Source organism: Corvus brachyrhynchos, unplaced genomic scaffold (assembly GCF_000691975.1).
Source record: "Corvus brachyrhynchos isolate BGI_N302 unplaced genomic scaffold, ASM69197v1 scaffold26, whole genome shotgun sequence".
Lineage (NCBI taxonomy): Eukaryota > Metazoa > Chordata > Aves > Passeriformes > Corvidae > Corvus > Corvus brachyrhynchos.
Genome location: NW_008239324.1, coordinates 6050865 through 6067576, shown reverse-complemented (window position 1 = coordinate 6067576; position 16712 = coordinate 6050865). Strand labels below are relative to the sequence as shown.

At 40.7% G+C, this 16712-nt stretch overlaps 1 protein-coding gene across 4 annotated transcripts in view; it reads left to right on the top strand.

Moving 5' to 3' along the window:
- The window catches only part of NUP93 (nucleoporin 93), a 79381-nt gene that overhangs the window by 46845 nt on the left and 15824 nt on the right, over positions 1–16712 (top strand). For all 4 annotated transcript variants that reach the window (XM_008638761.2, XM_017740980.1, XM_017740981.1 and 1 more), the window contains 7 exons: positions 929–991; positions 2700–2828; positions 9358–9432; positions 11579–11668; positions 13015–13154; positions 15256–15388; positions 16396–16553. In XM_008638761.2, coding sequence (XP_008636983.1) covers positions 929–991; positions 2700–2828; positions 9358–9432; positions 11579–11668; positions 13015–13154; positions 15256–15388; positions 16396–16553 — 788 coding nt within the window. The remainder of the gene's footprint in view (positions 1–928; positions 992–2699; positions 2829–9357; positions 9433–11578; positions 11669–13014; positions 13155–15255; positions 15389–16395; positions 16554–16712) is intronic.

Here is a 16712-nt window from a genome sequence, read left to right as displayed (position 1 = left end):
TCGGAGGGAGACAAAGGCTTCTTTTTCTTTTTTATGACCTGAATAATGATTAAGTTGAAGTCTGGGAGTAAAAATCAACTTGTTTTTTTTAATTGGTGATGTAACAGTGAAAATGCAAAATAAAGATATTCATGTTGAAATGTGATAGATGGATCCTGATTGTTGTCTCCATGTGTTACTGCAGTTTACCCCACCGCTACTTGTTTAAAGTTAAAACTATTTTGTATTTCCTAGTATGTCATAAAAGTAACCTTTGGGATAAGGAGGTAACAACTCATCTAAATCAGTTTGTTCACACACACCTGACCTCTTTGAGATTTACTGATATACTGAAAATTAAAAATACAGTTCTTCCTTTTTACCCACTCCAGCTGTATTCATGGTGAGAAGCTGCGTGGTAAACTTTCTCTGAATGCTTTCCAACTGTTTAGTTATTTCCATCCTTCCTCAACTGACTATTTTTAAGGCTCTTTTTCACAGTTCCTATCGGTCCTCCAAGAGCTCCACTTCTGCCTGAAGCTGCCAAGTCAAAGACTTTTATTTTTTTCAGCATACTCAAGTCCAACAATCTTATCTTGGCTTATCGCTCCTACCAGCTTTCATCCTAGCTCCCTCAAATGGAGAGCAAGAGGAAGCAGATGCTGGGACACAGAGATAAAAGAGAATAGAAGCAGGACATTTCACTAGGATTTAATGCATATTAAAAGAGGGGATTAATGCATTTTCATTTTCACATTGCTCTGGGTGGGCATCTTACTGTACCTCTGGTGAAGTAAAGTGACCTTTAAACTTCTTGGGACTGGACTTTCTCTGCAGAGAGAGCTCTGAGCACTTCTCAGAGCTGAAAGAGCTGAGTACTACAATATGTATCTGATGTTGGTGCAAGGCTGATTTTTTTGGCTGAAGCTCTGTTTCTTGTTTCCTGCAGGGATTCCTGAAGAATGAAAAAGATAATGCATTGCTGTCTGCCATTGAAGAGTCAAGGAGGAGGGTAAGTTGGAAGAAAGCACTGTCATTTTTTCCTAAAAACAAAAACAGGACAGGTTTGCGGACACCAGTTTTCTTCCCTTGAAAAGGGATCAGTACTTAGTCTGTAAGAAAAAGACAGATTTAGCCTTCCCCTCTTCAACTCCTGTATCTTCACCTCTGAACAAATAGTTGTTTTGAAGATCATCTGAGCAGCAACTTGTTTTCTGATAAGAAATTAATCTAATCCTGTTTCTGAATCTATTTGTGCTTTTGGTATCTGTTCTGGGGCAGTGATTTTCACAATTGAATTATGCAGCATGGAAAAATGCTTCCTGTTGTTTGTCTTAAAACTTCTTCTTGGAAATGTTATTCCATACTTCCTAGTGCCCATGTTATGATTGTTTCCCTCCACGTACACTGGTGGCATCAGGTTTAGAACTGAGCCTGTGTTTCTTTCAAATGACAAGAAATAGTACATATGCATTATTAAATTATTTCAATTACATAACATTATGCTGTAACTATTGAAGCGTGTTTAAAACCCTGTTGAAATTAGTATAGTGAAGGTACGGGTGAGCCTATATCCTGCCATGAAAGTATAAAGTGAATTTATGTAACGCAACAAAGAAACAGAAATCTTATGCTCTAGTTGCATGCATGCACTGTAATTAAATGTTTGCCAAATGTCACTGTGTCTTACCAATTCATTATTTCTGAGGAACGTTTTGCCGATCAATTGACAATATCCTAACAGTGAACTGCAATAAAATGAAAAACTTAGTCAGCCAACCAAGACATTTAGTTGTATGTTGCAGCATGGAGCTGTGTGAACAGGAAAGAAGACACAATATATAGCTTATTCTCTGTTTAGAATTAGTGGAGATTCTCTTATTTCCTGTCCTGGTATCCCTGAGGCTGTTAGTCTCATCCCAACAATAACAGAAACGGTAGTGAAGCATCTTCTCTATCTTAATGCTATTGCCAAAATGAGGGAATATTTTCCTTACTGAGGGAAGAGCTGTTACCTCCCATATGTTCCCCAAGTGGATCATAAGACAATGTAGCACATCAGCCATTTTAAAGGTAAAGGTTGTTTTTTCTTGGGATATGATTTTCCTGTGTGCTTTCCCGAGTTATGTTCCTCATGAAAAAGGCCTCCTGATTCTTTGACATCGGCTAGTTTTCCCTTACTATTAGATTTTTATTTTATCCTGTTTCCCGTTTGAAAGAAAAACACACTGATAAAGACCTGAAAATGATTATGGGCAATAAACACGCATCTTTGTTAAGAATGCAGCGAGTCAGACCTTTGTAGCCTCCAAGGAGGTGAAAAGCTAGTGGTCATTAGAGAAGTTAAGTCTCAACAAACCACACAGATCAGTGATGACCTGGATATTGTGTGTGCTGCTAAGTTAAAGGAGGAAGCCTCCCGCCTGCTCAGATTCGTGTGCTGCGGTGCCATGGAAGAGACACCGTTTCCCTCTTTTACCAGCTGGGGGTATGTGAGAGTTGTCTTAATTCCACATACACCTAGTTTCTGAATCCCCTTGTACCTGAACAGGAAGCCTGTTAAAATAATATGCAGCACACCATTAGCTCTTGAGGCCTGACCTGGTTGATTTATGTAGTTGCTATTTTCTGTTTCATTTTTAGGCTTGTCTATTAATAGCAGAGTTAGGTTGATGGGTGTTTCTCTATGTTCCTTAGCTCTTGTTCTTGTTCACCGACAGACTTTTGCCATGGCTGAGGAGTATCACCGAGAATCAATGCTGGTTGAATGGGAACAGGTGAAACAAAGGATTCTTCATTCTCTGCTTGCATCAGGGGAAGATGCTCTTGATTTCACCCAGGAAAATGAGGTAACTCTGTCTTTCTAAATGCTTTGCAGAGTCACACACAGCACTGTACACAGCTGGCATTCCAGCACTGCTGAAACCACCTCTGAAATATTCTGTAACTACAACTATGTGAAAATGAGAAATATAAAATCCCTATCGAATTCTAGAATGGCTCTGACTAGCAGAATGCATTGTCTAGCAAAATATCAAACCTTTGTGATTATTTCTATTTATTGACTGATGGGTACAGGCAATGGAGCTGCTATTGCTGAAGCTGTTTTTTGAGCAACATATGTGCTGGCTGGAAACTTAGTCACAAATACATAGTAGGTCAATACACCCAGGGGAACACACACATACAGAAAACACACTGGGGCACTTCAGGAAATCTTTGCGATGTGACACCAGGGAGTTTCTCAGGTGCAGTTGTGCTTACACATAGATCTTAGAGTCTCTTTCCCTTATCACTATGTGCTAGCCTGGATTTATGGCTTTTCTTAGGAGGCTGATGAAGTCTCTCAGGTTTCTTGGCAAAACCAAATGAATCAACATTAAAAAAAAAAAAAGGTTTCCTTTTTATTTTACTGTCTCATTCAGAGCAGATTAGAATTTTGTGCTGCTAAGACCTCTAGTGTTCAGATTAATCCAGCAGTGACCAAATCCTTTGGGCAAGACTGACCCCATGTTTAACAAAAGAGATATTGACTATCATCTTAGAACATTCCTTATCTTCTGTTACAATTTAAAACTTTACAGTTTATTCTCTTAAAGAAAATGTTTCAGTTAAATGAGTAGAGCAAAGCAGAGTTACGTGCAGAGTGTTGGGAGCTCAGCCCCTCTGAGCTGGAAGCATCAGACAGCAGCTGTGATCCCTGGAGCACAAAGTTACATCACAGCTGCTGCACAGTGCTCCATGAAAATGCTCACCTTGAAAGGAGAGGGGACAGGGAGTGGGGGGATATAAGTTGCTGTGCTTTCAGGCTGAAAAAGAGACACATTTTTTATAGCCACATTCTCCACCCATGAAAATTAATTCTTGTTCATTGGGATGACCTGCTAGCATATTAAAATAAAAAAAGCCCTTGGTGCAAGTGGGGTATGACCTGTATAGGGATTTGGAAATAATTAAAGTTGTTAATGAAATGTCCCTTTCTGATTACTGTTCTTTTAAATATAGGTTAATCCCAGTTAGCATACCTCTTTTTATAGAGGCTGTCTTTGCCAGAAAATATTGTACTGATACTTTACTGGGACTTCTCAAAGGTTGTCCAGCTTTCCAATATTAGAAATGCTAAATAATGCAGACTGAATTAATTTAAAACTAGGAACAGCTATCCCATTATTTTAGGATGTGAATCTGAAGACTTGGCAGTTACACTGATAGCTCCTAACACCTTTGATTTGTGTGCTAGTTACTGGTGTGGGGTTTTCCTTTCAGAGTGTGGATATTAACTGCTAGCAGTAGTAATTTAATAACCTGCTCTGAACAGGTAAAACCCCTATTCTGGTGTTTCAGTGTCAAATGGATGCTACCCCCAGTCCATGGCACTTGAGATGCCAAGCATCAAATTGGTGTGAGGGAGGAGGGGAGAAAACTCAGCTCCTAAGGTTTTTCATGAATGAGTTTAAAGACTCAATGTACACTATCACTCAGTAATACTCCACTCTCTATTTCAAAGCTTTCGTAGTAGCAGTATGTCATTTCGAGAGCATTTAAAATCCTTGATATATTCTAGTCTTAGCCTCAAGAAGTCAAAGGTCTGAGAGGTTTGAAGTGCATCTACTGTGTTAAAAGCCTGTTATCTAACCTCCCCACAGCAGGTTGTTCTTCTAAAGCCTTGTTCCAGTCAAATAAGTTTTTTGTGTGTATGTGACACAAACAGACACAGCCTGTAGAATATAGTAGAGGTTTAATTGATATCCTCTGGAGATGGAGAATCGGCTGAAAAGGCACAGATCCAAACACAGCAGGGGGCCAGTCTGCCTGCAAGCCAATTCTCAAGCTTTGGGCAAGCTAATTTGGGCAGAGTGAAATACCAACACATTATTCATGGAAATAAGACCAATTAACAGGCAAAGCTTATGATTCAAAGAACCTAGTGCAGGACTTGCCATAAGGTTTTCTGTTCCCCCTTGTCCTCCAGCCTGGCCGCCTTCTTGTCAGGGAAAACCAGAGCTGATAAAAAGATGCTTCTTGTAGGTCTGGAAAGGGATGAAAGCCTGAGTTTTGTCTTCAAGGTATCAAACACCTATGGTCTGAAGGTGTTTGTTACGACTGTTGTGCCATGAGGTGCCAAGGCATTTCCTTTGTCCTTTTCCAAGTTTTTCCTTATTCCAAGTTTTTCTTTCTTCCACCCTTGCCACAAGCTCTTCCACTCTTGCTGTCAAGTAGCACACTCCTGCAGTGATACAGAGACACTGGCACATCTTGGTTTCTGTTCTGCCCTGCTGTATCACATCTTCATACCCCTTAAATCCCAAGGACTGCAAGATTCTTTCCACTCCACAACAGTGTATTTTGATGGGGTTTCTCCAGCTTGGTCTCCTGCCTAGATACTCACTGCATCTACTGGCCAAGCCATTTGGAGTGCTGACAAAATGTCTGCCCAGACTTCTGCTGAGGAATGTGCATATGCATATGAGGGTGATGAATAATGCATCTTTACATGCACGGGGTTTGGTGTGCAAGTGAGGCTGAATGCTTGGCTGAGTGCAAATGAAGGAGGACTCCTTTGAAAAGCAGCATCGTTTGGCTAAGTGAATTTAAAAGATAAAAATGTGATGGCAGTACAGCAAAGCTGCAGCTTTGAGAAATGGATAATATTCAGAATAAATATTACAGTTCTGAATAATGTTTTGGAAAGATCAGAATTCAGGGCAGGGAGAAGCAAAGGTGGTTGAGAAAAACAGCACAAGCCATTTAAGCAATATCAGGTTAGAGATACAGCAAGATGCGTGAGTGCACTTACACTTCTGCAGTCCTTCGTGCATTGCCCGCTTTTCTGCTTTTCCTTTTGCTGCTGCAGTTAAACTTCAGAACCTGACCTGAAACAAGATTCTTCTTGTATGCTCCTAGCAGCTGTTTTGAACACATCTTTCATTATCTTTTCCTTGTTTGAAACTTGGTAAGTTCTGACTTGCCAGCAAAGGATACCCTCCCTGCCCCCCACTTTCCCCCGGTTAGTTTGTAGGGAATATCCCTTCTTGGGAAGGATTGCCTGCGCAACTCCATTTCTGCAATTCAGGGGGAGCAGTGGAAGTGGCCTTCCCCATGCTGACTCACTGCTTTAGTTTTCCTTTTGAACTTTCCTTTTAGCACAGCCATGAGATAGTTCAGTGAGCTACTGCTTTCTTACAGTTTAATAATTCAAAAATGAAGCCAGAATGCATATACGAGATGGGGAAAAAATAGGAAATAAGCTTGCTTCCATGGCTTTTTTTCCATAGGAAAGAAAAATATAAGAAAATCAGGACAAATTCTAGACTTCCTGATTTTTTTTTTTTCCTGAAGTGCCAAGTCAGTAGAATTTAAAGAATTTAATTTCAATGTGGCAGTTCTCAGCTGTGGCAGATAGTTAAGAAGTGTTTCTTAAAGCATAATGGTTAAAGCATAATAGTTATACCTTCACTATACTAATTTCAACAGGGTTTTAAACACGCTTCAATAGTTACAGCATAACTAAAATTGGAGAAAGGAAAGGAAAACCCAACCCCCAGAGCAGTTATTTCTTAGTTTCAGGTGTGCACTTTTGAATTCAGATTCTTTCCTGAATTGGTTTGAACCTGGCAGTCACACACCACTCTCTGGAGTGGCAGCCACCTCGGTGCTTTTTGGTGCTTCAAAGCAGAAAAAGGAATAGATTCACAAAACAAAGCCCCAATGCTTGTGTGTCTGGTGCTTGGGCACTGGCTGAAAAGTGACACTAAGTCACTATGTACTAGTGTTCACTTGCTTTAGGAGATGAAACCTCATCGGTAATTAATGACAACGTCCATAATTTAGCATTACTTTAAATAACTCTACATTTTATCTGGCACAGCACAAGGGAAGGCTGCAAAGCGCTATTTCTGCCATCATGTCTGTTTCCCAGGAAACCTGCTTTAACAGCTTCTTTGTTCTTTAGAACAAAGAATTTGTCGGGTTTTAGGTGGGTTTAAAGGAATTTGTGTCAGATGATTTGGCACTGAAAGAAAAATGCAGATGCTTCTGAATATCAGTATCCATTAAGAGGGACTGTGAAGAATATTTTTAGTGTAAGTTCAGTTGCAAAAAGAAAAAGTGGAATTGCTTTTGGGTTTTTTGTAAGGCGTTTTTATACAGCCTAAGGTCTAAATGCACCTGCCTGATTTTGTAATCAGGTTGGACATTATTTAAATAGCATTATTAGTGAAAAATTAATGCAGTAATAAACTAATTTCAGCAGTTTTAAGGGATTGTTCAGGTTCATCCTTGGTACCTTCATTCATTTGTATTTCATTGTATTAGGGACAAACACTACTGAATATTTTTTATTCTGTAATCAACTGTTGGGTGCTGCACAGAAAGCAGTAACCACAGATACCACAAATCTCTTACAATTTCTTGATAGAGGTCGGTGCTCTTATCTTCCTGTATAAATTCCTAGCCAATGCAGAACAGCTTCTTGGCCATTGCAGTTGTGTAACTTTATTTGTTTTTAAATTTTAACTTGTGGACATTCTCCTGATCAAAACTCCTGGGCTGGAACAGTGAGTAACCATTGTCTTTGCAATAACACGTGCTCATGAGGGTAAGAGAGGTCTTACACAGTAGAAGATGTTCCAGATTAATCTAATACCAAAATAAAATTAATTTGGGAATGACTGAGAGAATGTTCAGTGCAAAGCTGATAAGTAACATGTCTGGAAGTTCATATGTTTGTATTATTTCATTCTGAAGTTAGGATACAGTTCCCCAAAAAAGTGAGATTTTTTTGAAGAGTCTGCCAGCATTTCATCCTCATTTGAAACAAGAGGCTGAATGATGGCACCATCTAGAGAAAAGCTTTCCATTTCTGGATCTCTTCCTGAAATCCGCACAGGCCGGGTCATGGCAGGAACATTGCTCCTGCCATGCTGCAGTCTGGCAGGTGTCAGCAAAGCTGAACTCTAAAGCTGATTAAACTGGAAGTGAAAACACTGATTTTCCTATTGCATTTGGGCTTTATGTTGTTTGTACAGGCAGCAAGTTGGTCACATTTAAGTGAGCTCTTCCAGGCAACACTAGAGCACATCCTTAAGCAATCCTTGGAGGTGATCCTGTCTGCACTGTGAAGTACTGACATTCTGGGTAAACAGTGTAGGAAGTAGTAAAGCCATTGGACAGTATTGCTAAGGTGCACTGTAGCAGCTAGTGAGGATGTGCAGCCGGTTGTAACTGACTTTGATGGTAAAAAGCTTAATTTTTAAACTCTGCAGGTGTACCTGCTCTTTCTCAGAAAAAGTTAACGATTCCTGTTTAGATGAATATAGACAGCCTTGAGTTATATGGTAACAAACCTGAAAACCTTGCTTTGCTGAAAGCTTGTCTGTTCCTTTTGCTTGCCCCAACTATGTCAATTGGCTTCATAATAAATATTGTGCTTCTGTACTGAGCTCGTCTTGCTTTGATCTTCAGACCAGCATGGCTTCTGAAGCAACTGATATTAAAGGACTGTTTACCTCAAAGGGATCTGTCTTTAAAATGATTGTACTTTACTTTTAAACTCAAAACTTGCAGTGCTGATGCTGAAATGAAGAATTACATTCTTTTAGAAGGCAGGAAATAGCAGAGAGCATTGTTGGGAGTATTCTTTCCTCCAGAGCATTGAACATCTGTGTTCAGTGGTGGTTGTACTGAGAACATACTTGTGCCTTGTAGTGAACATTTAAAATTGCTTTATGCAGATTAAGACTATTATGGCATGTTGTATTTGAAGTTTTTTATAAGAGTATGAATTTTGTATGCCACAATTCCATTGGCTGTCTCTTCCTGCTCTACACTCAAAATGTCTTAATCTTGGCATAGTCTCTGTGGGTAAAAAGACTTATTTTTTTTCAGGTCAGGATATTGCCAGCATACTTCCTCCTGCAGCAGACCAGCAATGGGGTACTTTTTAACATACAATTGAATGCTGCAGTCCTATTTTGTGTCCATCTCATCCATTGAATTCTATGTCCTTGCTGTGATGGAGGCTCAGACTAGATGCCTCACAGCGGGACACTGACAAGAAGCAACCTTTCAAGAAACAAAAGCAAAGAATTAAAATTATAAGATGCTACCAAGAGACACTGATGTCCTAATTCTAGAGAGCTAATGGTTGGTTTGTGCACTGAATAAGGAGAATTTATGTCACTTTAGAAAGTTTAAGCTATATTGGGAAGATAATGGGTTATTGCAGTGAGACTGCATTTTTCTCTGTAGATGGTTCAAAACCCTGTTTGTAGTTCTGTCAGGAACATGGTTTTGCTGTTTTTAGGAGCAGATGTATTAGTAAAATGCACTGTGGTAATTCTATACTTTGTACCTTCCTATATGCTTCTCACTAAACAGCCCAGCTATGTTGGTGAGGTGGGTCCTCCAGGTCGCAGCTCTTTGGACAGTGTGGAGATGGCATATGCTCGTCAGGTGAGTGAAAGTGAAAAAACTTTGTTAAACACTCTTCTACATGGAGAGAGAGGGGGAAAATAAAGATTTGAGCTTAGTGTAAAAGAAGATATAGTAGGTAGAACATGAAAATATCTGCCTAGAGATAAAATGCAATTGGCAAACACATAAATCTTGCATGATGTTCTTAGAAATATACTCACCTGTTTACTATAGGATTTTTTTTGTCAAAAAGAGATCCTGAGCACCATATATGGCTGTAGAAAGCATTTATGCTTGTAAAGTAAACTGAAATTCTAAGTTTTCAAAAGCAGTAATTCTTTTAGGATTTGTCAATGCTTAATTGTATACATATGAAGGCTTTATATTCCCATTTTCTTTATATGTGGATGATCATTTTTCTTGTGTATGTGTGTAGGAAAAATATGCTGAAGTGTTAAGCCTGATGTTTGTCAAATTATATCCTATTTTAATGACATCGCTTGTGAGAAGCTTTAGTGCATCAGCTATGAATTATTATGCCTGGTAACATTAGACTCCCTCGGAAAATTTTCAGGGAAAACTGATAAACCTTTACATAACCAATTTGTTACTTTTGTTATTTGAGATTATCTGTTTACCAGCACTGTTGAGAACAAAATTATAGAAAAGGACTTGATTTTTCAAAATGGAATATGTGAAACGACATAGACAAAATGTTGCCTAATTTGCACACAATTACTGTTATTGTGTGCTTTGGCTCAGTCTGTGCCGAGGCAGAGAGCAGCTTGTGCATCTGTTTTCCTACATCTGCATTCAGTTATGGTAACTGGGAAGAAACTAATGGCAAAAGGTGCACGGTTGTGCTGATAAAGTGTACATTTGATTTAGTGGCTGTTACAAACTAAATTAACAAACTATTATCTACTGTAATATACCCACGGTAAAGGTCTTCCTTAAAGCATAATTGCATCTGTGTTTTGAAGCCATCGATGTTATTCCGTGCTGGTTTTCTGAATACAGGAAGTCCAATCTCTCTAGCAGTCCTGGCTCTGGGGTAGCTGTGGAGTCACCATGGCCCATGGGCCCTTGTCAGGGTCACGGGCTGTGCACAGACTGCTGCAAAGTGCCCTGGAAATGTGGTGTTTGTGGCCAGCCTTCTGCTGCCAAAACACTTGGTGCAGTCACCATGTGCTCCCACCAAGGGCTCCTGAGAAACTCTGGCTGAGCTCTCCTTATGTCAGCCTGCCTCAGTTCAAGAATAACCAAGTGTCAGCAGTCTGTGTGAGGCTCCTGTGGCTTCAGTGGGGAGTTGGGAGACCTGGAGGTCATGCAGGAGACCTGGAGATCCATGCTGCTTCAGTTTATCAGCAGCCGTGAAGTGTGTTTTAATTACACTGAAGTGATTAATTGTTCTTCGTGGATAGTTCAGACTTGTCTCACAGGAACATGGTGACATCCACGGACATGATTTCACTGATGCTGCATTCTCTTTGCAGTCCTGAGCTCTACATCTTGTTTGCACCCTGGGCGCATTGTAGTAGAGCATGCCAAAGGGAGTTAAAGCACAATGGCGTTGTTTTTCTAGCATTGAGAATTATTATTTTTGGACATAGTGGAAGGTCTTTCGACTGAGAGTAGAATAAACAATAGTAGACGAAGCTCAGTTAAGATCAAGAGTTAAAACAGGGAGGTGTGTGTATATGTTGAAGGGCAGGCTCTGAAGGGTCAGATTTCTGTTCGTTTGCCTATGTCAGATTTCCCTGAATACTGCCACAAACCAGCAAAATCCTGTTTCTTTCACATCAGCAGGTAGGAGGCTGCCATGCAGGGGAATATCACAGCCATCCACTTGTCAGGTCACTTCTGAATCTTTGTCCTCCAGCAATTAGCTGCAATTAGTCTAACAGGGCATTCAGCACAGTGCTCTGCAATTCGGAACCCCTGAACAGCTGGGCTGCTGCCGGCCTTCAGGCAGGCCTGGGGCTTTGAGGAGTTGTGGAGGCTTGGGTGGTGCTGACGCATGTTCCTCTACCATTGGATTGGAAGTGGCTGATGTGGGAGGAAAGCAAAGGGACTTGCTGGGAACACTGTTTTTGAAGCCTGGTTCAGATTTTGCTGCTGTGGCTAGGGAGGGAACAGAGCATAATATGTATTGTTAAACATGCTTACTTTAATTATGTTTTAGATTTATATTTATAATGAGAAGATAGTGAATGGACATCTGCAGCCTAACCTGGTGGACCTTTGTGCTGCTACCGCAGGCCTGGATGATAAGGTACTGCCAGTGAGTTAACATGAGGAGATGTATTTAAGCTGTTTTCAGGATGTGATTAACAGCATGCTTACGTTGGAGGAAAAAATACTGATATTGCCAAAAAAATTGCATGGCTCCACAGAAAACACAGAGGCAATACCAGAATTTTCTCCAGTACAGCAGGCCTCACCTGCAATGAAGTTGGTCATGGTGAAAATTTCTTAACACAGCGAAAAAGAAACGAACCTGGTGTTCCATCATAAGTGATAAGCTGTTGAGGGAAAAATTGCTTTTAATTTTAAATAGATTCTGTTGTGTTTGGCTTACAAAATGTGGTCTCTTAATGTCCTTTGGAGGTATTTAGTTGTAGGTAAAGGGTCCTCAATCAGACTCTGCTAGAGCTGAAATAGGCTCCCATAGCAAAGCATAAAACCCCTAGGATTGACTTTAAATTAATGATCTGTCTACTTTTCTTTTTTTCTATTCCTTTAATTGTGTTGCCTTGATCCACCCCAAAAAATAAAACAAATGCACAAACCTTGGAGAAATGTCTGAAGGAGAATACTGCAGGAGGGTCAAGCTATGAAAAAACTTGCGCAAATGGGGAGAGCAAAAAACTGCTCAGAAGCTGAGGGGCAAACGCTTCAATCAGATCTGAATTACAGATGTGTGCATCTTTTCTCTGAACAGCTCTGTTTGTTTTGCAAGGGGCAGCACGGGGAGTTTCAGTGTTCTTACTGCTTTGAAGCACCGAGATCAAAGAGCTGCCCTTGCCCAAGTGAACAGTGTTAGTTCTCAGTATTTTGCTATTTCAGCAGGGACGCCCTAGTCCTGTAGACACTGATACGATCTTGCATCCTTGTAAACAAGCAGATCTGGATGGTTTTCAACCTTTATTTGTAACTGAGCCTTTGTCCAAGTGATCAGTGTCCTTTTGATGCTTCTTATCTCAGCTGATCGCACAGCTTTCCAGCAGCAGCCAGAGCCATTGCTTACATGGAAAGCTGATGGTGCTGTGGTATTTATTAAGTGGGAAATGTGAATTAGAAATGAGCAAGAGACTGATTACCAAGTACCCAGCCTAGTTTTGGAAATAGTTGCCAATTCTTGGGAACAACTGCAGGTACAACATTTATAGCCATCTTCTCCCACAAGAATTATGCAAAAAAGCCTGTGAAATTTGAATTCCGCGGGACAGAAGCAGATTTCCTTCGTGACTGTGTCCACTATCTCCGTTACAAATCTATACTGACATTACTCTTGTGTTCTTACGCTTTTCTTAAGCATCAAAACACCATGTAGCTCAAAACAGTGTTGCTTGTTCATCTCTGTACTAATCGCTGAGGCATGGAATGACTTGTTTATAGAACATCTCCGAGATGTGGGCCATGGTGAAACAAATGACCGACGTCACTCTGGTTCCTGCCAGTGATGCTCTGAAAGTCCGGACCAACATGGAGGTGCGCATGGAGTTCGTGAGGCACGCTCTGCACTACCTGGAGGAAAGGTAAGATGGGTGCTCTGGGTACAGCTTAATAGAGTTCCCTAATGATAAGCCAGAATGAGTTTGTACTGCACATAAAGAGTCAGCTACCTTGTGCTGCTCACAGACTTGTCCCTTGCCTGTCTTTTTTACTGTGCAGGGCTTAGAGCAGCCACTTAAATGTAAAACTGTTTTAGTTTAACAGTGTTATAGTTAAAAAGGCTTTGAATCCGTGGGGAGGTTGTTTAGAAGATGCAAAGACTTTTATTCTTTCTTCTATGTTGCTTATAAATATTCTATATATGCATGGTGATATGTGAAGGTTTTTCACTTGTGGAAAGTGATCTATTTCCCTTCTGCAAAAGAATATCCTCTTTTCTATATGCTCCCTTTCTGATTGCTAGCTGCTGTCAGCAGCCTGTGAGGACAGCATGGGGACAAACCTGGTGCAGCGAGTCAAGTTCTGATCATGCCATTTCTACACTGAAAAGTTTTTGGAGAATGTGAAGAAGCTGAAGTTGAGACATGCAGCAGTGATTTTCAGACTGTAGAAAGTGGTTTGCTGTGTGTATTAGCAAGTACCATGGGGACCTAAGCTCCTTGACCGATGAAGTTCTCGGAGAACTGCAAGCTGTGAAGCTGCCCAAAGCCAAATGCCCGTTCACTGCACACGTGGATATTGCAGTGTCTCTTTTCTAGCAGCTGCAATGTGATACCAGCAGGTTCTTCCAGCCCATGCAAGCAATAACTGCAGGGTAGCATGTGGGCATTTGTTAGGAACATAGAGATGCCATCGGAGCACAGAAAGCGCTGCGCTCTGACGCAGCACTCTGGGAAGAGATGCCTTCAACTCCTGGCACAGCCTCTTCTTGGCCGTGACAGTTGGTTGTCACACCTCATCAGCACTCAGTGTCACCCGGGGGTGGTGGCGGCTGCTGCCTGCACACAGAGGAACTGACACATCGGAAGGATCTTCTGTTCCCAGCTCCTCGGTCTCAGCAGAGTGCGATGAGCCAGTGACTCTTAGCCTGATTTGCCACATATCCAACTTGCTAAATTTTCACAGTGCCATTAACTGCTAACTGAAGTTAGGAATTAGTTATACGTGGTACTTCCCCAATGCTCCCAGCTGTGGAGATTAGGGCCTCTCAGGCTTGATTTTTTTTTTTTTTTTTTAATTAAAAGCCTGCCCATATGCTGTGCCTTGCTTCGTAGCTTTTCTTTCCTAGTGGGAATTGGCTAATACTGGAGTGTTTCCATGCCTCGCCAGCCCCTCGCTCATATATGGAAGAGATGTAATGCCACTCACAGCTGTTCATGCATTAGTTCCTTTGGAACAACTGTGATCTTAAGCCCTGAGGAGCATGCACTTGCCTCAGCCATAATTCTAGTTACCAAGATATCACTCTGATACTTGCTTACACAGTCTTTCAGATTTACAGTCTGATGGTGCACAAGTCTAGCATGTGCTGCAGAGAAAGAAAAAGAACTTAATGTCATTTATTGATGCTGCTTACATAGGTCTTCCTTCAGTGTACAAATTTTTGAGACTCCTGCTTCAAAACATGAGTATTTGTTAAATTGATCTGCCTTGATTTTATGCTTTGATGTGTTATTATTAAAGGTGTTCTTAAAGCTGCCTTTACCAGTTATATTTCTCTAAATTCTCTTTTTCTCTGGGATTTCCTTCTGGTAAGTCCATAGCCCTAGGGCTGATATTTTTCCACAGGGCAGCGAGGAGGGACAAACACTTCTGTGGTATTTAATTGTTCTTTCGTGATAGGATTGAGAGTTAAAGTATTAAGATGGAAAGGCTTTTTGCCAGTTATGTAATTGAGCTTAACTTTGTACTACAAGAATTTAATAAGAGGAACTTCATAATAGAGAGTTGAACTTGGAGTAGTCCAGCACAGACTCAAAACATGGTATCTTCTGAGACTGCTAAATACAAGGATCTTCTTAAATTGACTGAAAATTTGCCTCATTTTGTTGTAATGATAATGTTTGAACATTGAGTTAATTTGCTTTAAATTGGTAATTCTGTCAGATCTGAAAGGCAGTGGATGTTTTTGTGGCAGGTGTATCTCAGTCTGTTCATGTTTGTTTTGCTTGTGTTGTTTTTCAGTTACAAAAATTACACTTTTGTGACAGTGTTTGGGAACTTGCACCAGGCTCAGCTGGGTGGAGTCCCAGGGACCTACCAACTGGTCCGCAGCTTCTTGAACATCAAACTCCCGGCGTCTGTCCCTGGTCTCCAGGTATGTCCAGCCAGCACAGTCAGCGACCGAGCTAAAATGATAACACAAATCTTTTTGCCCCAGTACAGAGGGGAAACCAGTGCAGCCTCCAGTGGCTTTTCTATTGTTTAAGCTGCTTTTAGGGCAGCAGACTCTTACTCCTTCTTTAGAATTTTTCACTAGGAAAATGGGAGATGGCAGACAAAATCACTCCTGAGTTCAGACCTAGTCCCAAAGTATGGTTGGGTGCTCAGTAGCTTGAGTTCTAAATTCTAGAAATTATGGTGTCTTCTGGTGGTCATCTTAGAAATCAACAAGCAAAAATTAAAATGCATTATGAAGATTCAAAAAGCAGTAACTTAACCTCCCTGATTTGCTTTTTCTCTTTTTTTACATTTATAGTAAGATGGTGAAACCAGTTTTTTAATCATCAAATGTGTAATGAATTCATCTCAGTGGTAGCCTGAGCCTTTTATTTAGGAATCTGGGTAAAACCCTTCTTACCTGCATGAAGTAGAAAGTGCATAGCTGTGCATCTACAGAATTATCAGATAGGCAGTCTGGGTTGAAAAATTAAATCTAAAAGTTAAATGAAGAAATAATAAATGATAACATTGGAGAGCACACAGCTAAGTCTAGCTGTCTCTTCCTTACCTGCTGAGATCAGCAATTAGTTTAATATCTTTCTGTTTCAGTAAAAATGTTTTTAATACCTCGATGGCCTAATCCAAATCCATCTGCTGTGGGTGGGGAGGATACCATACGCTGATTCTGGGATTCTCAGAACCTCCCTCCAAACTGAAATCTGGGCAAGCAGAAGAGAACCACACCTTTCATTGCTGAGATGTGCAGAGCTTTCCCAGGACTTAGCCTTCATGACCTCTGGCTTTTGTAACAAACAGAATTTTTTACCAAAATCAGAGTGTGGGTATAAGGGCAGAAATAATGAATAAGGCAAATGATAAAGAGAAATCATTCAAATATGTTGCTTTTATGAAAAAATTAGGTATGTCCTACTTTCTTTTCAGGATGGTGAGGTGGAAGGGCATCCTGTGTGGGCGCTGATTTACTACTGCATGCGCTGTGGAGATCTGACTGCAGCCATGCACGTGGTGAAACGGGCACAGCACCAACTGGGAGAGTTCAAAACCTGGTTCCAAGAGTACATGCACAGTAAAGACAGAAGGTAATTGGGAACTAGGAAGGATCTTTGCGACCTACTACTGTGGAGTAGTGAAATAATCAGTGGCTTGGTACAAGAAGCTCAGGTCTCTTCTGGTGGTGATTGCTGCCTGATGTTTATATTACCTACCTAAATTACATGTAGAAGTTTGCATATTTAATT